The sequence below is a fragment of the Aureobasidium melanogenum genome (genome assembly GCF_000721775.1).
Source record: "Aureobasidium melanogenum CBS 110374 unplaced genomic scaffold scaffold_2, whole genome shotgun sequence".
NCBI lineage: Eukaryota > Fungi > Ascomycota > Dothideomycetes > Dothideales > Saccotheciaceae > Aureobasidium > Aureobasidium melanogenum.
The window spans coordinates 1,092,424-1,116,248 of NW_024470054.1; the positions used below are offsets into that span (position 1 = coordinate 1,092,424).

The 23,825-nt window shown below is 48.4% G+C and overlaps 9 protein-coding genes across 9 annotated transcripts; 5 read left to right on the top strand and 4 right to left on the bottom strand.

The window, feature by feature from the left end:
• Nucleotides 1–313: 313 nt before the first annotated feature.
• On the bottom strand, nucleotides 314–2,226 carry M437DRAFT_40166 (MFS general substrate transporter; the record flags this gene model as incomplete). The annotated part of the gene is made up of 5 exons (XM_041020138.1): nucleotides 314–428; nucleotides 480–607; nucleotides 664–1,676; nucleotides 1,726–1,811; nucleotides 1,997–2,226. The coding sequence occupies 5 exons, from the start codon at nucleotides 2,224–2,226 to the stop codon at nucleotides 314–316; spliced, it is 1,572 nt and encodes a 523-aa protein (XP_040883648.1).
• A 1,122-nt stretch (nucleotides 2,227–3,348) lies between these two features.
• M437DRAFT_62814 (polysaccharide deacetylase) lies at nucleotides 3,349–5,735 on the top strand (the record flags this gene model as incomplete). The annotated part of the gene is made up of 2 exons (XM_041024151.1): nucleotides 3,349–3,481; nucleotides 3,577–5,735. 2 exons carry the CDS (start codon nucleotides 3,349–3,351, stop codon nucleotides 5,733–5,735), a joined length of 2,292 nt encoding a protein of 763 aa, XP_040883649.1.
• A 74-nt stretch (nucleotides 5,736–5,809) lies between these two features.
• On the bottom strand, nucleotides 5,810–6,313 carry M437DRAFT_62815 (uncharacterized protein; the record flags this gene model as incomplete). The annotated part of the gene is made up of 1 exon (XM_041024152.1): nucleotides 5,810–6,313. One exon carries the CDS (start codon nucleotides 6,311–6,313, stop codon nucleotides 5,810–5,812), a length of 504 nt encoding a protein of 167 aa, XP_040883650.1.
• Nucleotides 6,314–7,098: 785 nt separating this feature from the next.
• On the top strand, nucleotides 7,099–8,120 carry M437DRAFT_62816 (uncharacterized protein; the record flags this gene model as incomplete). The annotated part of the gene is made up of 2 exons (XM_041024153.1): nucleotides 7,099–7,293; nucleotides 7,350–8,120. The coding sequence occupies 2 exons, from the start codon at nucleotides 7,099–7,101 to the stop codon at nucleotides 8,118–8,120; spliced, it is 966 nt and encodes a 321-aa protein (XP_040883651.1).
• A 326-nt stretch (nucleotides 8,121–8,446) lies between these two features.
• M437DRAFT_39133 (uncharacterized protein) lies at nucleotides 8,447–12,165 on the bottom strand (the record flags this gene model as incomplete). The annotated part of the gene is made up of 3 exons (XM_041019949.1): nucleotides 8,447–8,806; nucleotides 8,865–10,432; nucleotides 11,961–12,165. 3 exons carry the CDS (start codon nucleotides 12,163–12,165, stop codon nucleotides 8,447–8,449), a joined length of 2,133 nt encoding a protein of 710 aa, XP_040883652.1.
• A 2,155-nt stretch (nucleotides 12,166–14,320) lies between these two features.
• M437DRAFT_72183 (alkaline phosphatase-like protein) lies at nucleotides 14,321–17,349 on the top strand (the record flags this gene model as incomplete). Its single annotated transcript, XM_041025808.1, has 4 exons — nucleotides 14,321–14,547; nucleotides 14,605–15,712; nucleotides 15,764–16,035; nucleotides 16,089–17,349. 4 exons carry the CDS (start codon nucleotides 14,321–14,323, stop codon nucleotides 17,347–17,349), a joined length of 2,868 nt encoding a protein of 955 aa, XP_040883653.1.
• Nucleotides 17,350–18,168: 819 nt separating this feature from the next.
• Nucleotides 18,169–18,705, bottom strand: M437DRAFT_62819 (uncharacterized protein; the record flags this gene model as incomplete). Its single annotated transcript, XM_041024154.1, has 1 exon — nucleotides 18,169–18,705. One exon carries the CDS (start codon nucleotides 18,703–18,705, stop codon nucleotides 18,169–18,171), a length of 537 nt encoding a protein of 178 aa, XP_040883654.1.
• A 168-nt stretch (nucleotides 18,706–18,873) lies between these two features.
• Nucleotides 18,874–20,552, top strand: M437DRAFT_81114 (ThrRS/AlaRS common domain-containing protein; the record flags this gene model as incomplete). The annotated part of the gene is made up of 2 exons (XM_041027491.1): nucleotides 18,874–18,879; nucleotides 19,746–20,552. The coding sequence occupies 2 exons, from the start codon at nucleotides 18,874–18,876 to the stop codon at nucleotides 20,550–20,552; spliced, it is 813 nt and encodes a 270-aa protein (XP_040883655.1).
• An 841-nt stretch (nucleotides 20,553–21,393) lies between these two features.
• On the top strand, nucleotides 21,394–22,500 carry M437DRAFT_62821 (NADH:flavin oxidoreductase/NADH oxidase family protein; the record flags this gene model as incomplete). Its single annotated transcript, XM_041024155.1, has 1 exon — nucleotides 21,394–22,500. One exon carries the CDS (start codon nucleotides 21,394–21,396, stop codon nucleotides 22,498–22,500), a length of 1,107 nt encoding a protein of 368 aa, XP_040883656.1.
• Nucleotides 22,501–23,825: the final 1,325 nt, after the last annotated feature.

Below are 23,825 nucleotides of genomic sequence, written 5' to 3' on the forward strand. Positions count from 1 at the left end.
TGACAACACAATCGGACGCGAACTGATAGGAGGATGCAAAAAAGTGAGCAAAACGTACAGCAGCAGGGATTCCCACGTGGTCATCCACCGTAGTACCAATCTGCCGTTCAACTGCTTATGTATGGCAGAGCGGACGGGATGCCCAGTTTTCAGCTGACTGTGGCCGTACGTGCTAAGCAATCGTTTCCAAATCAATATCATGAGCCAGAAAGAGGCGAAAAGAAAGCTTCACTAGGACGCAATCGTAAGATCTGGAGTAAGCCAACAACATAGTTGAGACGACAAAAACGTGAACAACGAGCCCTTACACCTATCAAGAACTTCTCTTACCCATCGGTTCGAATGGGAATGCAGCAGCTACCAAAGCCATGACAATGTACAACGCAGCACAAATGTAGATGGGGACAGGAGTGCTGGTGTTGGCATAGCTGTGATATCGTTAGCATTGGTATTTGGGCTGATATTGAGATTGGACTTACGTGGCGACGACTGCACTGATGATGCCCATGACTCTGTTACATGCAATAGCAATACCATTCCCAGTTCCGCGGTGAGCGGAGGGCAATACCTCGGGAGTGTAGGCATAGAGTGTAGCATAGTAAATGTTCTGAAAATAGTCAGTTTCAATGCGAGGACGACAATAGGGTCAGAACGTATACTTACCAAACAAAAGCTGATACAGCAAGTAAACGCAAGATTCTGAGCATTATTACGGACTTGAGTGTACGCAAAGAAGAAAGCCATAGTGATAAGAGCACCAACAATCATAGTTCCTCTTCTGCCCCAAAAGATTTTGCTCCTGCACATATATCCTGCCAAGATTGGAGAAGGAATGGAGCAGAGATTGGCAATGGCATAGTTGCGCCAATAGACGGATTGAGATTGTTCACCAAACTCTGCGCCGCGAGTGGCCAAGTAGGTGGGCAGGAAGACGTTGTAAAGAGGGTAGGCAAGACCAATGAGGAGCCAGGAGAACCAGATCAGAGATGTTGAGAGCCCCATACGTTTGGTTGCGAAGAGACCGCGACAGTGGACGATGGTTTCCATGGGCGAAAATCTCGATCTCGCATGTGAAGTAGACGTCGCTTGACTGTCACCACATGCCTCGAGCTGCTCTAGTGTCAAGCTGCAAGGACGGTTGTATTTGTTAGCAATAAAATGAAGAGTGTCAAACACTTCAGCATCCTTGCCTTCACCGATCAGAAACTTCGGTGTTTCTCTAAGCTTAATAACGAGAATCCGGGCAAGAGACATGACCAAGACAAGGGAGCCATCGGCAAACCAGACGTAGCGCCAGCCCATGTTGTTCGCACGAGTGCATGTCGCAGCGGTCGCACAAGAGTAGTTTGGAAGAAAAGCCCAAGAGAATAACCCAGCAACTAGTTGTCCAACACCCCACCAAGCAGCTAAGGCAGTGATCAACCATTGACTCTGACTAGGGAGGTATTCGAGGAAGACAGCCGTGTCAAGTACAAGATTGCCACCACTGCCAAAAGCAGATAAGCAGATGAACAGACCGAGGACAACCCAGTTTGGAGAACCACCTGCAACGATGGCGAAGACGGAAGAGATCATAAGAGAGAAGTTGAAAGCGAATTTGCGGCCAATGACATCTGCTGACAGGCCCCAGAAGAGGGCGCCGACCAACATGCCAACATACGCGGCGATGGTGAGACCTGAGAATTGGTTAGAACCTTTTGAGCACCCTGGAAATCTTTGACTCACCTTTAGGAAACGATGGTTGAAACTCTTTAGCGGCATACGAGGCAATGTTTCCTTGTACCAATAGAAGCAAACTGTCGACTGCGTAACTGTGTTGATGGAAACACGATGTCAGCTGTTCCGTGTATCCAAGCTGGGCAACGACATAGGCATGCGGCAGACACGCTGACCGAGATGTCACACTATGAGTATGTGCGTGTCACATGGGGTTGGTAGCCTGGAGTTTCTAATATGACAAGATCGTAGTAAAAACTGTCCCAAAGACGACACTCACCCAAAACCATTGAGAACAAACAGCTTCCAGTGGTAGCCCGTGAAGCCAATTTCATCAATGGCATTGTTCACCAAGTGCATCTTTGCGTTAAGGATCGAGTCGACATGTTCGGAACCAAGGATTTCACCTTTGCCTAAGGAAAGTATCTCGTCGTCGCTTTGGGGATTGATAGGATGAGGCTGAGCATTGACGTGTTTGGTTGCTTTGGTATCATCGAACAGAGGGGCCATGATGCTGTGGACGGCTATACGACAAGCGGGGTAGAAGTTGCGAACGGACAGCGATTGCCAGGCACGATTTGAAGAGTTCAATGTATAGAAATCTCTGTACGATTTGTAGGGCGATATGCTACGGACACGGTGTGCAGTAAGTATATCAAGTGTTCAGAGGATCAAAGTCTGTGAATATGATTGAGATAACAAGAAGTCATCTTCAAAATTGGCCCAATAGAAGAACACCCACGCGGTCCCTCCAAGAGTCGTGCATTGGCGACAAGGATAGTCTTGCCCGAGTCTAACCGGATTTGGTATGATGCAGTGCCTGATCAAGGAAATGCTACCACGTGCTTGCCCGCAAATTCAACCAGGAACTTTGTCCTTTATACCATCTCTATTTCTCTAGTCAATCATATACCAATTTACCACAAAAATGTTTGGAATGTCTCATTGTGAAACAGCTCACATTTTATATTGACCATCAGAGAATATCAAGACGATAGGCAACTAGGATTGCTGTCTGTGTCAACGTGTCCAGTACAAGTTGAGAAGGCGATTAAGCGGTCAAGCTGAGTGAGCAGATGTAGGCGTCTTTGACATGGAAGACCTGAATGAGACCAGAGAGGAGGCCCTAGGTCTGTGGCTGTCTACGTCGACTAACTCATCAAGTATCACGACAGGATAGCATTGCAGGTGAGTCTCGTGTTCGATGCATACAGCTATGATTCGCTCGTGTGCCTTGCATATGCACAATGAAGCTGTCTGCTGGGCGCAATTTTCGAGATTAAATCATTGACAAGAACTTTCTACTCCGTCCAACGATGATCTGTTGGCGGAATATGCAGTGATCATTCCAAAGCAAACTGCGACAGCTTGGTATCTTGGCTGCAGTGCTCCGTTTCTATTTTGCGACCGAAGTACGACGTATACAGCAAGCCGGCGTTTGGACTATATGTTGCCATTGGAAAAGTGCTGCATGCCATGGCTCGACAATTTCACCCAAAGACAGATGAAATATTGTGTCGTCTCATGGTTCGACATGATATATGTCGCATGCGCCTTCCGTTCGATGGCCGCTTCAATACCTGGTTCCTCCTCAGCATTCATCGCTGTCTATCGACTTGATTTGACATGATAATGTACAGACCCCTTGTCTTTGCACTCTTTGCAAGTGTAAAGGCAGTATTCGCTGCTTGTTCTGGCCCTCTAGTCATTGACAACTTTTCAAAGTGGTCGTCCAATTCAAACAACCTGAATGATTGGGTTAGCGGTACGTTCTAAGTGTATTTCGTTGTCATATACTTTGTCCCTCTTTCACCTCGCATCCAACCTCTCCCATTTCTCACCATTTGCTGATCGACATAGATGATGGCTCGATGACTTCAGCCAGCGCTGCTAATGGCAAGTTGTCTGTGGTTCCCAATGCCGACTCTTACTTCTACGAGACATTCCCATGTCAGACCGCCTTGTCTGATGGCTACAACGCTATCACCTTTTCTGTCAAAGGCCCTGTTAGTGGATCGTTCACGCTCGAAATCCAGACAAAGAGTGCATGTTCCGCCGATGCCTACCAGAGCCACTTCTACACTGTGTCCGACCTGACAGGTACCACACAGACCATCACTGTAACGCTGTCTTCGTTCCCCGGTGCCAACTTCAACGCTATCACGAGCTTTGTTTGGAGTGATTTCTCAAGCTTGTCTACCACCTGGGAGTTCGGCCAAATCCAGTTTGCATGTAATACTAGCTCTGGCCCTACATCAAGACCTAGCGGCGTGACCTCCCGGGTCATTTCTTCTTCGACTTCATCTAGCAAAGCTTCTGCACCCACTGGTCAATGTGCAGATCTTCTGATCGATGACTGGACTTCGCAGTCTCGTTTGACTTTTCTGTACTACAACGCCATGCTAAACCCAAGCTCGGACGATGGAACCATGGCATCTGTTGTTGTTGACTCGACGAAGAACAGAGTGACATACAGTCCTAAGGATGGAAGTAGCTACTTCTATACACAGCTTGGCTGTACTGATGCTAGGAACCGCTTTGGTGGTATCTCAATGAGGCTCAGTGCTCCTGCAGGTACGAGTCTGTCTGTTGAGCTTGATTCTGGATGCAATGGCGAGAGCGACAAGCAGTCGACTCTTTCGAGTAGCGAACTTGGATGGACATTTGACGGAAACGAGAAATTGTACAACATTGCTTTCGACAGGTTTGACGGTCTTGACATCTCAAAGATCGCAACATTGCTGTTCTCCCAGCTGACGTCGCCTGTCACTTTCGGTCCCATGGCTCTTTACTGCGGGGGCACTCCCACAGAGTACATTCCCGATGACTCTGACGCTCCTGTAGCTTCTACCTCGACGGTTCCAGCGCCATCCGCCACGGCATCTGCACTTGTCATTGATACATTTAGCAGCCAAGACAGCAATACACTTGGCAGTTGGCACGGTGCTGACGAAGGCATGACCTTGAGTTGGGGTACCAACAAGCTGACCATACAATCAAACGACGCAGACTACGCCTTCTACACTCAACTGTCGGGCAGTTGCCGCGACATGACAATGTATGATGGTAGCTATCTCCACATCGCATACACTGGCTCCGATGCCTTTACTATTGCTCTGCAGCAACACAATTCTGATTGCGATGAAACCATAGCGCCCTATCCGGAGACATGGGATTCTCTTGAGGCTGCTCGTTATGCCACTGCTACCGACATATACATCCCAATGAACCACTTCAACGTCAACAGAGGTCGTGCCATTGGCTTTGCTTTCAAAGGATTTTACAAGGCTGATCCCGTCACTCTAAGCAAAATTGAGATAGTCAAATCTGTTCCGGCAAACTTCAAAGTCCCCAACAAGCTTCCTTCTGGAAACCTGATCTTTGCGTGCAAACGACCAAACAGTTTCGCCTTTGCTATCGATGACGGTTCACCCGAGTATGCGCAGGAAGTGCTCAGCATAATCAAAGAGGAAGACATCAAGGTCACCTTCTTCACTGTTGGCGCACCACTTCTGGATCCTAGCACAAATCTCTCTAATGTGTATAATGAGATGGTGTCTGCAGGTCACCAGATTGCTTTACATTCTTATACGCACCCCAAGATGGAAGGTCTACCAGACTACGCAGCCATCGATTGGGAGTACAATCAAGACATTGCAGCTGTCAAACAAGTATTGCCTCGCGTAGGCAATACACGCTACTTCCGTCCTCCATTCGGTACCGAAGGCGCGCGTATGCGACAGCGTTTAGCCGTAGCCACTGGCTCTGACGAGCCATATATCGTCAACTGGAGCGTTGACGTCGAGGACTGGCTTTGGGCTGAGACAGACACACCTAAAAAGCAACTCGATGCATTCAAGCGTGATGTCGACAAAGGAGGCAATCTCGTTGTCATGCATTACTTGTATCCGAGTACTGTTGGTTACCTTCGCCAGTTCATACAGATAGCCAAAGCGACGGGCAAGCAGTTGATGCGTGTTGACCAGTGTATGGAGGATCCGGATGCACCTCCGTTGTGAGGGGGATCTATTCAAGATAGCTATTTTTAACCTGACCATCGATCCCCTAATCTCTGTGACTGCATCACCTGCCCCTACTTCTTCTTCCTTCTCAGGCTTTTGAAAGGATTGCCATACTGTTCAATATCATGCCCAAAATAATTCCACTTGCTTGTACTTCCAGTCATCCGAGCAAGCTTCCCCTTGTAAGTAGGATCCTCATCATAGTCTTCCACTTTCTTCGGATGTGTAGTGTGCATTTTATCTGTACGTGGATCTGATGGTGCAAACATGGCGCGAACGGCTGCGGCATTAGGTCCACTAGAGCCGGAAGCAGTGGGAACGTGTGCAGGAGCCCTTGGATTCCTGGTAAATTTCGGTTGGCCGGAAGGTGAGTTGTTGTTGCTGTATGTAGGTGGTCGATCAGAGCCTTCGTTGTATGACGGGAGTGTGGTTGCTGTGCTTTGCAGGCTACTCTTTGTGGGAACTGACGTTCGTCGCTTGAGTCTTGAAGCTGTGTCTTCCTCGTCTGTGCTGCACTTTTCTTCAGGTCCACCTCTATCGACTGTCGGTCCTGATAGACTGGTGTGATTGCTCATGACAAGAGTTCAGAAGTATTGTTCCATTGGAGACTTGTTAATGTCAGTTTGAAGAATCCGATGAGCATTCCTGAAAACAACAAACAATAAATCAGATTTCCTGACTGTGTTACTGTCTCTTCGTTGGATGTGAAGTAAAAAGACTCGACACCAAACTTCGAAGAAAGATATGACTTTGAAGAATGGTAGCAGATTAGGCACACGCAGCATTTTGAAGATCAGTGAATGATCGTTGTCGGGCAACATATATAGCAGAGGATGTTGCATCACTCCTTGGCACCTTCCAACCACGGGAATAAGAGGATCCTGGGCAGACTCGAAGGATGAAAGTCCCGCTGAAGTAAGTGGAGGCCGGCCTTGGCAGTGACAGAGTGCCAAGGTCAACCATGACATGGTAGTTGAGCTCAGGGTCGTCGGCACAAAGATTACAATACTGTTATATACTCTTCATCATCGACAGACGCACCGCAGGGGTATTGCAGACCACACTGCTCTACTCTGAACACGGACGAGATTCACCTGTGCATGGCAGGGCAAACTTGATGAGTATCGAGTATCACAGTCTAACATCGAGGTTTCTCACAAATCTGCCGTCCACCATCAGGACGTAGACCTTCACCAACTGTCTATCAGACGAAAGGGTAGGTGGAAGCCACAATGAACGAAGAAGAGTTCAAGGATAGATGTCGACTTCACGCCAGCCGGCCCATCTTCGGTATTAATATATGATATATACGAGATGAGAACACCTCGCGGTTTCTTCCTACATATACACCATATCGATTATGGCAAATACTCCCTTTATAACTGGCCATCTGGCCCATGATCTACTACATACTCTCGCAGATCTTGACAAAGGAGATAAACTCCTTGGAATCAGCTCACTTCTCGGAACCTCTGTTTCAACGACTGAAACTACTGTGAAGCATCCAAAAGGGCTTGTGGCAGTGATTTTGTTGCAATGGCTGGTTGTGTACTTGGTAAATATTCGTGGTCGAAGAGGAGAGTAAACGCAAAGACATCTAACACAACTTAGGTTCGCCACTTAATCCTCCGAACAGCAGGAACCTTGATGGTAGAAACAAAAACACGATACCATCATGATCGAGACTCCTCTAGGCTTTTCAACCACACCAATCTAGGATACCTTCGCCACGCCCTTGCTTCTCCTAGAAGATTACGTAGAGACATCATTCTGGGTTTCACCTACAACACACTCTTCTTGCTTCTCAGCAACTTGGTCTCTAGTTTCTCATCTTCGGCCAGCTGGGAGATACTCTCTCAAATCATCGTGGGTCTGCTTTTAGCAAACCTGCATCTACGCTGGACTTGCACCATTCTCTCTGCCAAGAAGCCCTTGAGGACGGGGACGATATCGCTTCCGAGGAGAGAGTTGATACTGCCAACGATGGTGGATGTTCTTGCTCAGCAAGTGACGGCGAGATTACCTGTGTATATCAGCAAAACGATCTCTGGACTTGCCTTGGACAGGCTCGAAGGCATTGCTGTTGCAGATGCTATTATTCTGATCACGGCTTTTGGGTTACGATTGCTTGTTCTGTATCCTGCTTTCGCTGCTCGTGTCTACAAGGAAATTCGGCAGCTAGATACGAAAAGAACAACGGATAGTGTTTCTGCCAATAGAGAAAGAACTTCGGGATTTGGAGCAAAGGTATATGGCGAGACCGTAAGGTTTTGCTTCAGAAAAACTGCGCTTGGATTTGTGCTTTTACATTTGCAAATGGTTTTGGTGCTTGTGGTGTTTGAGCTAGTAATGAGTCCTGTTCTTTATAGAGTGGTCTTTTGAGTTGATGGTTTGTGTAATCGACAAGACGTTAGTCAACAATTATATGGAAGCTTGGTTAGATCAAAGCCCTAGCTTGACCAAGGGTACAAGCATTGACCGGAAGACAAAATCAAATTATTGAAATATGGTCCGCGTATATACAAAAAGCGAGATTTCTAGTCGTCTAGTGACAAGCAAGTACAAGAGAATATTGAAATCGGCGCCTCTGTCCAAGACAACCAGTCGCGGGACAGGTGCAGTCTTCCCAGCCCAATTCCAGACATTAAGCATTAGAAACAAACAATACGAGACCATGAACCAGCATCTCAAAAACGCAACAAAAGCGTCTACACGCCAGAATCATCAACATAAATCCCCTTCTCCTTAGCCCATGGACGCCAGCTATCACAGACATCGTTCAAGAAGCAAGTATCAGTGACAGTATCCTTGATCAGCTCTTGGCCTTCAATGAACTGCAGAGCAAAGCCCATAGCCACATGCCAACCGATATGACAATGCATAAGCCAGACACCAGGATTATCGGTGAAGAAAGCAACGACAAGATGACCGCCTTGCCCTGTAGGGCCATCACCGGGCATAAAGGCCACATCACGGCGAGGAGGATTGTCGAGGTTGAGAGTGGTTCCGCTACCATAGTTTCCATATCCCGAGCCGAGAATGTAAATGTCGTGCCCGTGCAAGTGAATCTGTGAAGCGAAGAATTAGCAAGATATCGAATGGTGTTTGTGCATTCGGTTTACGCACCGGATGGCCGAGTGGCACGGCAGACTCAATGATCACGTAGACCCATTCTCCAAGAGAAGTAGAGATAGCGAGATCGCCTGAGTAGGTAGGAATGGTATCGTTGTTGATAATGCTGTAGAGGGTAGCATCACCCCAGTTGGCTTGGAAGGTTGTTCCATCGAGGTACCAACGATAGAGGTTGATGCCGTTGGAGTTGGAAACAGCAACATCGTGTTGAACAGTCTGGTGAGGGGAGCTGACAGATTTCTTGAGCACGGGAACCAAGCTGGCAAGAGGCTCGTCTTCGCAAGTACCAAGGATACCGCCGGCACCGTTGTCTTTGCGAGGGTATGTATGAGCAGTCGAGTTGGGAGTGACGCCAGCGCTGCCTTCGTAATGGATGATACCTCGAATATCGTCAGAGTTGGTGGTAGTAGCACATGCGTTCTGGTTGTCGAATCTCAAGAAGTAGTCGCCTACTGGCTGGTCGGCCTCGACGATGATCTCGTAACGCTGACCAATGTTTATGGACAAGACCGTGGTCTCGTACGGCACGATTGGGACAAAGTCAGCAGCAATGACTGTGAATTTGTGCCCGTCGATGTAGAACTTATAAGTTGACTGGATTGCACTGTTGAGGAGCTGGAAAAGATATTTCTTGCCAGGCACGAACTGGGTTGGGACAGTGTATCGCTGACCTGTAGGTTCGCCAGTCTTGGCAAGGGGATTGATGTTCATAGCATTGATCAAGCCAGTGTCCATGGTTCTGACACCAGCAACTTGTGCGTCGTTGTACATGTCATCAACAGGAATGTGAGACCAATCGCCGACGATAAGGTGACCAGCATCCACATCATAATCAGCTGACTTGGGGCCATGAATGTACATGGGACCGAAGAGCCCCTCGTAAGCCTGGAGAGTTAAGTGACTGTGATACCAGGAGAAACCATAGCTCTCTGCAATCCACCTGTAGGTCATGCTCTGACCAGGAGGAAGAGCGCACTGAGTTATGCCAACAACACCATCCATCTCGTTTGTGTAGTTCTGTCGAATTCCATGGAAATGGATGCTGGTGCCATTGCGAGTCATAGAGTTGGTGACATGGAAAACGACTTCATCGCCCCATGAGGCTTCCAGAAGTGGACCAGGAAATTGTCCGTTGACACAGAGTGCTTTGCGACTAACGCCATCAGGTGCAACCTCGCACTCAGTCAAATCGATGCTAAACTCAACAGTGTTGCAAGTCTTGGGTACGACAGCATAAGAATCATCGTTGATTGTAAGACCGCAGTACTTGTCAGTTCCAGGCTGTCCCTCGCAGCGAACACACGTAGCGGTAGAAGTTGGCTTCCTTGAGCAGGCAGTGGTGTTCGTGGCAACAGGATGACCAGATGAGATGCCACCCCAGTTGTTGAAATCCCAGGTAGATGTAGTGTTCGGATACCTTCCAGTCGAAGTAGATATGTTAGTTGAAGGACCAGTGACGATAGGCGCTGTTGTCAAAGGTGCGCTGATAGTGGAGTTAGACGAGCGTGTGAGGATGGTCGAGGTAATGCTTGACGTAAGGTTGTAGCTGGTGGTGAGAGAGGCTGAGGAGTTCAGGGCAGAGCTGCTGCTGCTGGTGGTAATGACGACTGAGCTGGAGGTGCCTGTACCAGTGGGTCCAACAGGTAAAGCACTTGTAGTGCCGTTTTCATAAGGTGCACCACTGGTCGTGCTCGACGAAATGCCGCTTGAACCGCCTGTGCCGATAGGGCTGATGATGACGGTTGTGGTGGTGATGGCTGAAGTTGAGACGCCAGTGCCAGTAGGCCTCATGGAGAAATCGCTGGTCGTTCCATTACCATAGAAACCGCCACTGGTGGTAGATGAAGAAATGCCGCTCGAAGGGCCTGTACCGTTGGGTGGTGTGATTACCGATGTTGACGAGATAAGACTGCTTGTGGAGTTTACTGGAACAGTTGAGCTGGAAGAGCGCTCAGTGGCAATAGGAGCGGTTGTGTTCGAGGTTGAGATACTGCTAGTCAACGTCACTGATGACGAAACAGTCGTTGAAGAAGTGGTGCTGTTTGTGGTAGGGATTTTTGAGCTAGTCGAGGATGTGGAAGATATTTTCAAGGAGCTGGTCGAAGACACTGTGGATGTGGTCAAAGAGATTTTGCTGGAGCTGCTTGAAGTGGTCGAAGGAGCAACACTGCTGCTGCTCGAGCTCTTGGGTGCATCCTTAATCTTGCGTGCACCTCTGATACCTTTGTTCGTCGTGCGATTCACAAGCTTGTTCTTCATGTAACAGGCGGTTCCAGACATGCTGATATCGATGCAACCCTCAGTAGCGTCGCAAGCGTTGACACAGTCGGCGATTCTGTTGCTGGCGATGTTGACAGACTTCAAGTCACCACCAGCGTAGTCAACAAAGCATTCGATAAGAAAAGTAGCACCGCTGTCAGCGACGAAGACCGTATTGTTTGCGGCAGGACATGCTGGACTAGTCGAGGTAGGAAGCGCTGAGGATGAAGAGCTGGTGGAAGAAGAGTTCGAGTATGAGACAGTCAAAGAGCTCGTCAAGGATGTCGACGATGCAGATGACCCAGATGTGGTGGAAGTGGTTGATGGAATGTTGGAGGTAGAGTTCGCAGCCTTGCCGACGAAGATGGCACCTCTGACGCTAGAATTCTTCACCGGTGTTCCGGCCTTGCTCTTCATGTAGCAAGCAGTACCAGACATTGCAATAGCTTTGCAGCCTTCAGTGGCATCACACTCGGCAAGACAATCCGCAATCTTGTTCGAGCTGATCCAAACCATTTTCAGATCATTACCAGCATAGTCAAGATAGCAGGTGATCTTGTACTGACTTCCAGTCTCGGATGTGTAGATTGTGTCATTTGATTTGGGACAAGTTGGGTTCGGATCAGCTCTGGAGACCAGGTTGCTCCAAGGCCATCCGCCATCGCATGAACCATTTTCTTCCTGGCAGCCTGCACCACAAAACCTGGCATCACCGCCACTGTGAAGTATCAGCAAGTGATCGTTGGAGAATCGGATCGTGTTATACATACCACCAGTTGTTCTTTCCGCAGCAGTCGCCAAACTTTGAGCCTTTGCATGTCACATCATGACCGCACATACCATTCTGGCTGACGAGCTTGCCCTTGTAGGTAGGGATGCAAGCACCGAACTGCTTCTGACAACCTATACCACAGAAGAAGAAGCCTTCACCACAAACCCCAGTTTTTGAACAACAATCGCCGAGGTATGAGTTCAAGCATGTCTGACCAGTGGCGCCACCGCACTTTCCGTCTTCACTAACAGCAAGCCCATTCATTTCGTGGGATGTGCTGGGAGCAGCGAGTACTCCGACTGCGCAGAGCAGTGCGGAGATTGTGTAGAAGCGCATCGATGGGGACGTAGGGAGTAAAACGAGAGAATGGATGAGAAGACGAGGATATCAGAGATACTAGGCGTGGTCAGACTAAACGATCGAAGCCTTGATCCCGTTGCCTGCTGGAGGATATAGTAAAGATGCCAGGTTGCTGAGCAGGAGAAGAGATTGCACAGATACTTATATGACCTACCCTGAGTATGTTCTCCGAATGGATCAATATCTGGTCCCCAATGGGAAACCATAGCCCTGGTACTTCAGGCCGCATCCTGGGCATCCTGTACAGATTTGGTCGCAAGAAACATGGCGTCCACCATGGCGTACCGAGAAAGGGCATGCTCGCAACAAAAGTGTTGCAGGAAGCCGGTACCAAGCACTCGGCGTCAGCAAAGAATAGGTAGATGGCGTGCGGAAGTGCATTCAAAGTCCGAAAAACTAAAGGTGTCCGGACGACGGCTCAGACGCAAAGGACCTGCATGTATACTGATGTACGACCATGTCGGAGTTTTTTGAACCAATGGAAAACGCAGGTGAATCAAGCAGGTACAATGGAACACAAACCTAATCTAAACTCAACATGTTGAGAATAGTGATCTTCCCTTGCCTCTGCCACGATGATAGCATTATCTTGATAGACCTGTTATGTGATCTCTCAAGTCTCTCACACAAAGATTGGCATTGCAAAGACAAGAAGTACGGCTCTCCGCTCGGGAAGGCGCAGAAAAAGTATCTCTTGGAAGATCCAAGCTGCACCAGCAAGTCCAAGAAATTTCCAAGATGAAGTGGAAACAGATGCAGAATGCTAGCTTAGGCTTGGCTCGATGCTGTCCGTTTACGGTATAGCGTGGATGCATGGCGTGAGCGGACGTGCTTCCCATGGTTACCTCTCGTGGTGCCCACATACAAACATCTCGTCGTCAGGCACAAATATGGAGGCTGTCGAAGGTGTCCGTGGTAGATTTGCGGAAGGAAGCTGCTTGTGGAAAGTGCCTGGAAGCCTGATCGATCACATCTCGTCGTGAGCGAGGGAACAGCATGCAGCTCATATCGTCGACGCTGCGCTGCGTATATTGCCGGTGTTGCTTGACATGCGTCTGTAAAGTGTTTTGCTGCTGATCGCTCACCGGTCCAAGAGATTGTTATGAAGAGACGGCACTCTTAAGCTTTGCTGTGCATATTCAAGGAATTATTCCAGGGCTGTATGGTATCTGCCGAATAATGCAAAAGCAGACGGGTGCTACAGTACGTCTCCTTCGACCAACGACATACGTTACCAAAATCACTGTCACATCTGCTCACACATGGTTAAAGTCTTTGGATCACACCTGCGTTGGCATCAAGAGCAGTCAGGATGATATCGATGTGAAAAGGATCAAGCGACTGAGCCCCACATCTCATCGCTTTCGCAGATATTGTCCGCAACCAATCAGTACGACTGCCATGGCAAGTGTATCATGCACTTGCCTGCATGGATGAGATCCCAACCAAGAATAGCAGTTCGGAGAATTTCTGGCTGCTTGCTCTGGCTTGCAGTTCGACAGCTGAATCATGCCGCATTTTGCTGACAGCAGAGGCGAATACGACCCTATCACTTTTGTCGCTGGGGTAGGATTTATTGTGCATTGCGCTATTGGACGAAGTGTATCAGGAGACTGCTTGCGTCAAGCGAGTCTGGCTTATTTACCATATCGATATCCCTGTTCATTGCGGCTCTGCGGTTACCCATTGAGCTGCATTCGAGTTTCTGACATTGGTGCGATTCGATATTTTGATCTCACTGTCAATGCATCTATCATGCGACCAGCGTGTGTTGACTATATCTATTAAGGTCAATGGTCTAAGCTGTAAACATGCGCCAGTGTGGAAGAATGACAAGAAGTGGTGGTTATCAAGGTCAGGGTGAGGGCAAAGGAAGATGGAGCTTTCCCCACAAGACGGGCCGAGAAGCGCGTCACCAGCTGGACAAGAAAGGTGGAAAGGGGACAACATTTAACAATTTTATTAGCATCAATTGCGACGAATTTGCAGGCGCAATAGACTAACAACACGAAGATATGGGTGGCCGATTATAACATTGAACTCAAGGACAACGACAACAATGAAGACGGCTAAGCGCATTGCGCTCGCCCTCTCGAATATCTTGATACCCATTGCGGTACTCGTTTTCGCAACGGGCTTCTTTCCCTATAAACCCTTCCTGTCTGGTCTGGCCACTTTTGAGGAAGTCGAGAATGAAGAGCTGGGACTTGGTTTGCTTAAGGGCAATGACCGGCCGCAGCGAATCTTTGACAAGGTTATCTTCATGACCGTCGACGCATTGAGGAGGTGTGTACGTTCCCCTACGCCTACACAGTCAAGAGCAGGTCGCTGATGGTCAGCCAGTGATTTCGTCTATGGCCATGGATCAGGCTTCACCTTTACCCAAGAACTCATCCGCTCTGGCGCCGCGCTGCCTTTTACCGCACATGCCACTCCGCCCACCATCACCATGCCCAGAGTCAAGGCACTAACCACTGGCTCGGTACCTTCGTTCCTCGACGTCATTCTCAACTTTGCCGAAAGCGACACCACTTCTTCTCTGGCCACTCAAGATACATGGCTGGCTCAAGCAAAAGCCAATCTCAACAGTGGGAACCTCATCTTCTACGGAGACGACACCTGGTTAAAGCTGTTCCCCAACTTCTTCGCCCGACACGATGGCACCAGCTCTTTCTTCGTCTCAGATTTCACAGAGGTCGACAACAACGTTACCCGGCATGTCCCAAGAGAACTGGAGCAACCTGACTGGGATGTCATGATTATGCATTATCTCGGGCTGGATCACATCGGTCACAAGGCCGGGCCCCTGAGTCTCAACATGCTGCCAAAACAGAAAGAGATGGATGGCATTGTCAAGAAGATATACGAGGCCATGGAACTCAACACCCACCTCGATGATACCTTGCTCGTTGTGGCTGGCGACCACGGCATGAACTCTGGTGGAAACCACGGAGGTTCTGCCCCTGGTGAGACCGAGCCCGCTCTCGTCTTCATTTCACCAAAGTTCATGGATCTGGACAAGTCAGCCTATTCCGCTCCCACTGATCCCAAAGAAGGAACCGAGTTCGAGTTCTACCGCAAGGTTGCTCAGAACGATGTCGTGCCTACGCTTTCCGCTCTTTTGGGCATTCCTATCCCTCGCAATAACCTTGGAATCATCCTGCCCGAGATGCTTGGCTTCTGGAACGCCAAGGTCAGCAGTGCAGGCTTGAACATCGCAGCCGAGTTGCTCTACAGGAATGCCTTACAGATGCTGAGCATCATCAAGGCTAAATTCGGTGACTCTGACGCCTGGAAGTACGATCCGAAAGTTCAAGGCTCTGTCCAAATGGACTGTCAAGATTTTGAAGATGAGCAAAGACTCAAGTGTCGCTGGATCTTGGTCAGAGACGCCCTGTCTCGTAGTATGCAACCAGGAGAGCTTGTGGCTTCTGTCGCGCATTTGAATGAGGCAAGTACAGCGGGTGTGTATATCATATGACTTGTGCTGACGCCTTTTCAGTTCCTCAAAGATGCCCAGGACGTCTTAAGTACTACAGCAAGTAGCTATAACGTCGATCGCTTGATCGCTGGTGCTGCTATTGCAGCCGTCTCTCTTGTTTTGGCTATCTTCTCAAAACAGCATGTCTGGCCACCAACATCTGCTGGTCTGGGCTTCACTTCGATCACCATCCTCTACGGCGTTCTGATGTTTGCCACTAGTTACGTCGAAGAAGAGCAACACTTCTGGTACTGGGCTACAGCGGCTTGGATGGCCTATCTCTATGCCGCAAAGTATGTACGATCCTTACGATCAGCAAAACGTCAGCTGACACATCCTTCCTCAGAACCAAAGTCATTGGACTTCAGACATCGGTGGTCTTCTCCGCTTTTGTCCTCCTCGCGCTTCATCGTCTATCAACACGCTGGAACCAGACTGGTCAAAAACATGCTGGCGAACCCGACGTCGCTCACACGTTCTTCCCTAACCACCACATCATCCTATGGACGCTGATCATCACGGCTTACATTCAACTAGCCTTCCGCATTGGACGACGTACTTTTGCTGACATCCTGGCTCCTGAGTTCGCAACCATTTCTGCCATCTCCCTGGTCTTGCCTTCGTTTGTCTTCAAGCTCAACTTCACTCAAGCCGATGCGCCAGAACTGGTTGGTAGCCTCGCCGAAACTATCAGAGAGTGGACTTCAGAGCTGGATCTTGTCACCCAAGCCAGGACCGCTTTTGTAGGAATGGCTATTGCCACTCTTGTTGTTCTCGTTATGGTCGTCCTAGGATACGGACGCGACGATGAAGCAGTAAAGAGAGGTGCCAGCGGGTTCACAGAATCTCGTCTTACATCTCGCCTTCACGATCTTCTTACGCTCTTCCTCATTACTCAAACACGCGCTCAAAACATCCCACTCTTCATGTTCTTTGACTTGCAGGCTCAAATTCTCTTCCATCTACTCTCGCGACCAACCGTACCCATCGCCACCAATTCTCATACATACACCAAACCTCTGCCGGTGCTTTCTACCACGATTACTATCCTTCTTATGGCGCATACTTCTTTCTTTGCACTCGGAAACTCCAACGCTATTTCTAGTATTGATCTCAGCAATGCGTACAATGGTGTAAGCGGCTACAATGTCGTTGCTGTTGGTGTCCTTCTCTTCGCGTCAAATTGGGCAGGTCCGATATACTGGAGCACTTGCGCGGCTGTACTCTTTACCCTACCTTCCATCGAACAAGAAGAAGCAGCCCTCGATCGTCTCGAAAAAGCAGCCGAAAGACAACGAACCCTAGGCAACAAAAAATGGATCCACGAGGAACGAGAACTTTTGCGTCAACAAGCTACAAACGTATCTGCCCCCACATCCAAGCAAGAGAAAAATGACACAGACATCTGGCATGAACATATCAGTATTATGTCTGTCTTCATCTCTGCGAGCTTGGTGGCTGTGATGGTGGCATGTACTGTTCTGAGGACGCATTTGTTTATTTGGACGGTGTTTAGTCCAAAGTATCTTTACGCTATGGCTTGGGCTGTTGCGTGGCATTTGATTGTTAACATTGGGATTGGAGGGTTGCTGTGGAGTGTTAGATAAGAGTGTAGATAGATCTTGTGAGTATGAGAAGGAGTAGGGAAAGGGTTGTTTATCAAGTTACAGTCTCCTAGCTGCAATTGGTCATTTAATATCCATCCTCTGCCTTCTACCGAAAAACAAGTTGGGATATGGTGACCATAAAAACATGAATGACTTCTTTCCAGGCAAATCGACCAAGTATCCATTTCTCATCACGCAAAACCCAAACCTCAAACATGTCGAAGTCAAAGCTCATCTCACCCTTACCACAAGGATCAAATGTCAACAAAGACGGAGCTACAGTTAATGGAAAACGTATATCTAAGTATGCTTGCACCACTTCTCCTCAACAACTATGGTGTAAACACCATCAAAACCTCCATCGTCTCTGTGATAAAGGGTTCACGCCGAGGAGCCTCAAGGCTGGAAATATGGTCTCGAAAACTCAGGAGACGAAACATTGGTATGGAACAGGTGAAAAGAGTGTTCTGACGGGTTTAGCTGTTTGGGTTCGGTGCAACGACACGCGGAGAAAAGGTCACTGATGAAGGGTTCGAGAAAGTATTGGGAACTTTTGAAGGGAAAGAAAGTCTGATATTTTCTGAGGAGCTACGGAGCGTACATTCTGGTTGGCAAAGCTAGGTTCATAGTAAAGTGATGGCAGTATCGAGTTGTCGGTTGCGCTCGTCGCCATTTTGAAGGAGCACACATCAGATCCGGTAAGCTTCAGATGAAGATCAGTATTGCTCGGTCCACATGGTATGTTAGAGCAAGCTCACATTAAGAATTTCTTCAAAGGCTTTTGGTCCACGGGTGACAGCAGCAGAGCTGGCTAGCATATCACTTGTTGGTGCAGGAACGGGTTTTGACCTCATTGACAGACACGGTTGTCTCCGACTTCTCCACCTCGAGATCTTCGACTGACTCCTGCGAGTCTCTGCTAGACTCCTCGAGTTCTTTGCGAGCCTTGACCTCTTCGAGGTGTTCGCGGAGTGGCTTGGACGAATAAGTGACATTGATGCGCAGTTCCAGGTCGGTAAGACTGTTTCGTCCAAGTAGACCGAAGAAGGCTCGATCGTTTGCATGGTAGGAAACTGCTCGTCTCTTTTGGCTGTCACGGAGGTTGTAGCTCATCGACATATTGACACTGTAGTCGTCTTTTTCAACATAGCCAATGGAACGATAGACCCCAGTGATACGTTTCCAAACCTCGGTCTCCACATCTCGCCATTTGGAATTGGGAGACAATGACAAGGCAGTCGGATTTTTGTAAAGCTCGGTTTCGTAGTGGCTTACTCCGTATTCGTTCTCCCTGATGGTGTCGTACAAGACGATGATAACGTCGTACGATTTGTTCTTGCGACCCCAAAACGGCATGGTTGTTCAGTAAATGAGAAGGATGGTTTGTACAACAATGCTGGGAATCAGCGACTTTTTGAACTAGGTGACACCCCACCCCGTCTGCTAAACCCTCTCAGGTGTACACACACAAGGTTTGTTGTGGGTATCAGATGAGCCTCATACAGCCTCACCATATTGATAACAATGGTTGTTGTGGGGACCCAATCAAGCTTCAAGGTGTATGCTGAGCTCAGAGTTCTGTGGAGTTCCAAATTCATAAGGGTGATCAGCTCTAGCAGGCAAGGAGCCTTATCTGTTCAATATTTCGTGATGATATCTGTTGCAACATTGGTCTGCTGCCATGTGGGGGACGAGGTTCCACCTCAGAGTCTGAAGCTTCCAAGGTTGCTGTTCAGAGAATTGGTACATTGTGTTACTTAGATTGGGTGCAAGAGCTGCTTGTTTCTCCAGAGCATGTCATTGTTGGAAAGTATGTTCGAACAACATCTGCTGATTGAGAGAGTTGTAGAATGTTTGTGCCTGTGCGGACCAGAAGGTTTTCATGGGCTCGCAACACGAAAATGTCGATATCGGCCAGTGCTAAGAATCTCTGGCACAGCAATATACATGAGGAGTTCTGCAGTGATATATTTAAGCTTCTTGGATGGTCGTTGATGCAGAGTATGAAGTCGCAAATCGAAGGCAGAGAGCCATGGAAACCTTCTGGTCGGCACTTTGGCGGCAAGATTTGCCGAACCGTCAACGACAGGGCGTGGCATCATTATCTCTCTTCGATTGAGTGATTCTTTCCTTTTCTGTTATTTTTTTCTTGACATTGGAGAGGGTAGGAAGTATTCTGATTTGAGTTTGTCGAAACCATGGTAAGTTGAGCTTTTTATCTCTCAATGACCAATTCCCAGCCGACATTCGATCACCATAAGAAACGCAATATCAAGGCGACAATGTGTTCTTAAAAGGATAAAGTGATTAATGAGAGTGCTTATGATAAACGCATGATTCCTGCACCATAATTACCTCAATTGGAAGAAATCAGTTCATGCTAATCATGGCCACAGGCTGCTTCCACAAGAACATATCTTGCGTTCCAGCACAATGCAAAGTTGTACTCTCTTGCAACAGCAGTCCGATCAATACGTTCAGCGACTTCACTAGAAGAGGCCAATCAATCTCTGTTCAAGCAAATCACCGATGACGACCATGTGGTTGTCACTGAGCAAACAATCTTCCACCCTCAAGGTGGTGGTCAGCCCTCCGACGTAGGCATCATGAAGACATCGAACAGCATTTTCAATGTCAGCGCTGTTCGCATGGATGCTGTTTCCAATGGACAAGTTCTGCATTTTGGACGTTTCGAGTCTGGAAACAGCGCATTTGCTGAAGGAGAAACCGTCACTCAGGAGATTGATACTGAGAAGCGCCTGCTCTACTCAAGGCTACACACAGCAGGACACGTACTCGGAGCTGCAACTAGAAAACTACTTGAGAAGGAGATCGAAGGATTCGATGAACTGAAGGCATCGCACTTCCCTGACGCTGCATCTTGCGAGTTCCAAGGGTCAATTGAGGGCAAGTGGAAAGATGCAATTCAGAAAAAGGTTGACGAATATATCGATAGTGACATGCCGGTGGAGATTGAATGGTGGGACGAGGAGGATTTCAAAAAGAATGGTCTTGAAAGACTTATCACCGACAACCCCAATGTTGCAGCAGGCGAGAAATTCAGAGTTGTCAAGATTGTTGGAGCAGATACTTATCCTTGTGGTGGCACTCATGTCGACAGCACAGCGGCTTGTGGCAAGACAACAGTCAGGAAGATCAGCAGGAGCAAGGGAACAAGCAGAGTTTCATATGCTGTTGCATAGATGAAAAAGAGATATAGATATGGACGCAACATTGGAATAGCAGAGCTTCATGAAAAACCTGCCATTGGGTCAACATCCAGCTGTTCTTGTCTTCTGCACAACAGTGGAATCCTTGTCTCTATCCAAAACAGCTACGAGCAGGACTGTCTTCGTTGCAAGGCGTAGACCGAACAGCCCAACAGTGACTAAAACTTCTCGGTTACGGTGTCGAAGGAAGATCAGACCTTGTACGGTGTTCAAGGCAGCGGCAACAATTCGAGACTCCCGTAGCTTGTCCATGCCGTACTCTGTCTTGTCCGTATCTTGTCTATGGTGTAGTCTGCCCGGTAACGGTGACCGGCATCGGTGCGAGGTATGCCGTAGTACATGAAACTTTAGCCGCAACGGCGAATCTCGAATGACGTAGCTGTTTACGACCTTCCCTTTTGGTTAGGCGATATGGTCAGAGATGACCAGATTTTGGATTCAAGTCGGAATTTGCTGCTCACCAAGCATCAGCAGGAGCTCTCAGATTTCCAAGCATGCTTAGTCGCCATATCAGCACTCCGATTGCGCAATTGGCACTGCACCCTAACCATCACTCATTTCACTGCGTTGAAACAAAGGACAGATTGGTAAGCGATCGTGCACGCCCCGGCCCTCCGGCAAAACCATCGCCTCACCGTTTTCTCCCAACTTCTATAGCCTGCTTAATAAAGCAGTGAAGTGCCTGACTAGAATAATTATGAATATAAGTAGGTGCCGCGTAAAACATACATCAAGTCTCCTCGTGTCTACACCTCAATTGCAGCATTTCCAGCGAACATCACTTTTTTCCTTTCGGCTTATCAACACATACAAAATGGCTGGCAAGCTTTTCCAACCTCTTCAAATCGGCAAGGCCAAGTTGTCAAACCGTCTGGCTATGGCTCCTTTGACTCGTTTCCGCGCCGATGATGACCACGTTCAACTTCCCTTCGTCAAGGAGTACTACTCTCAGCGTGCTTGCGTTCCTGGAACTCTTTTGATCACTGAGGCAACTCCCATCTCCGCTCGCGCTGGTGGCTACAACAACGTTCCTGGAATCTACACCGATGCCCAGATCAAGGCCTGGAAGGAGATTGTCGATGCTGTCCACGCCAAGGGTGGTGTTATCTACATGCAGCTGTGGGCTCTTGGCCGTGCTGCTGACCCTAGCGTTCTCAAGAAGGATGGCTACGATTTCTGCTCTTCCTCTGACATTCCTATGAGCGACAACTCGCCTAAGCCCCGTCCTCTTACTGAGGAGGAGATTCAGATCTTCATCAAGGATTACGCCAACGCTGCCAAGAACGCTGTTGAGGGTGCAGGATTCGACGGAGTTGAGATTCACGGTGCAAACGGCTACCTGATCGATCAGTTCACTCAGGATGTCTGCAACAAGCGTACCGACAAGTGGGGCGGCAGCATCGAGAACCGTACTCGCTTCGCTCTTGAAGTCACTAAGGCTGTTGTTAATGCCGTTGGTGCCGACAAGACTGGTATCAGATTGTCTCCATGGTCTCCTTTCCAGAGCATGAAGATGGACGATCCTATCCCTACTTTCACCTACCTCATCAACGGCCTCAAGGAGCACAAGCTCGCCTACCTCCACTTGGTCGAGTCTAGAATCCAGGGCAATGCTGATGTTGAGTCGACCGAGAAGATCAACTTTGCCGTTGATGCTTGGGGCAACACCTCTCCCATCCTCATTGCTGGTGGTTTCCGTGCTGACAGCGCCCGTCGCGCTGCCGATGAGGAATACGCAGACAAGGATATTATGGTCGTCTTTGGCAGATACTTCATCTCCACTCCTGACCTTGTCTACCGCATCAAGGAGAACATCCCTCTTGCCGACTACGACCGTGACACCTTCTACGCCGCCAAGAGCGAGAAGGGTTACACCGACTACCCCTTCAGCGAGCAGTTCCAGAAGGAGGCCAAGCTCTAAACATACCGTTTCATGTTTTTAATTCCCCGAGATACCACTAGACATTTTGATAGAGTCTAGATTACCATAAATGTTCATGAATAGACGACATTACTTTGCTACAATCACTTTTGCTCTATGTTTGATAGACTTCAGCCCACTGATCGATAGTCATAACAGGATTGCGATTAACTGGGGCGCTGTGTAGAGGTCCGCTACGTACGTTCTTAGGCACACGATACACACGAAGACGGAATAGTACATGCGGAGAGACACTGTTTCATCTGCTCTTCCTAAGTACACCTCCAGTGTCAAGCGGTAATGTATCTTTACGTCAACAGCAAATAAGTCGATGCTCCCACACTTCTCTAGCTCACATCAGCTCTCTGTCTGCTAATCGGGATCCATATTCGATTACCGCATTCTTATAATCATATGTTTGTTTGATCTCTTCCTTGACCCAGCTCCTGGTCAGCGGATGCCAGGCCAGTATCCTGCCTATGACGAAAGCCTGTCGGAGGGTTAACATGATGTTCGTGTGATACCAGTCTTTGTTTGTCTTGATCCGAAGAAGGACACAACATACCAAAGCCAGGTCGAATCCTTTGGCAATCTCCATCTGCCAGCTCGAAAATTTGGACTGAGGTCCAACTTTGAACCTCGTGGCTCTTGCAACAAGGACACCATTCACAGTAACATGATACTGGTCCAGATCGATCCTTGGTTGATGTATGTGTATGTTGACCAGCCTTCCGTCCCCAGCCAGATTTTCGACACTCAAGTCAATTCCTGTACTCCATGATTTGCTCGATGAAGAGTCGGAAGAGCCAATGAGTCTGTAGCCAGTACCATCAGGCACGTGAATCTGCCACTTGCATCCTTTTCCCAAGTCGCCGATACCTTTGTGAAATTTTAGACGAAAGACGGCATTGCCTTGAATGTCTTTAACGGAGAGCTCTGGTCGCCACCAGGAACTTTTGCCAAGTGTGAACAATTTAATTCCGGATCCCGTCGAAGAGTAGAGGCCTGGAGTTACAACGCTTGCCTCCTATTTGCCAGCGTCTAGCTCTTCGTTCAGGAGAGTGAGAAGGATTGTCGATGCTTCAGTTGCCAGGCACGAAGATAAGACCCCGATGGGTGACGAGAGAGGGTTGAGAGTTGTAGAGGCCATAGTTTATAGGGTCTGGTAGATAGAGGAGAGAGCGTGTATAGGATATGGATGAATAATCAAGCGATACAGGTGCTCGATGAATGATGTGGTGGTGGTTGGCAGGGAAAGATGGTTGTGTTATTCATGAAATTGAAAGTCTGGAAGTGTCTATGATTCGGCTTCGAAGGTAAGCACG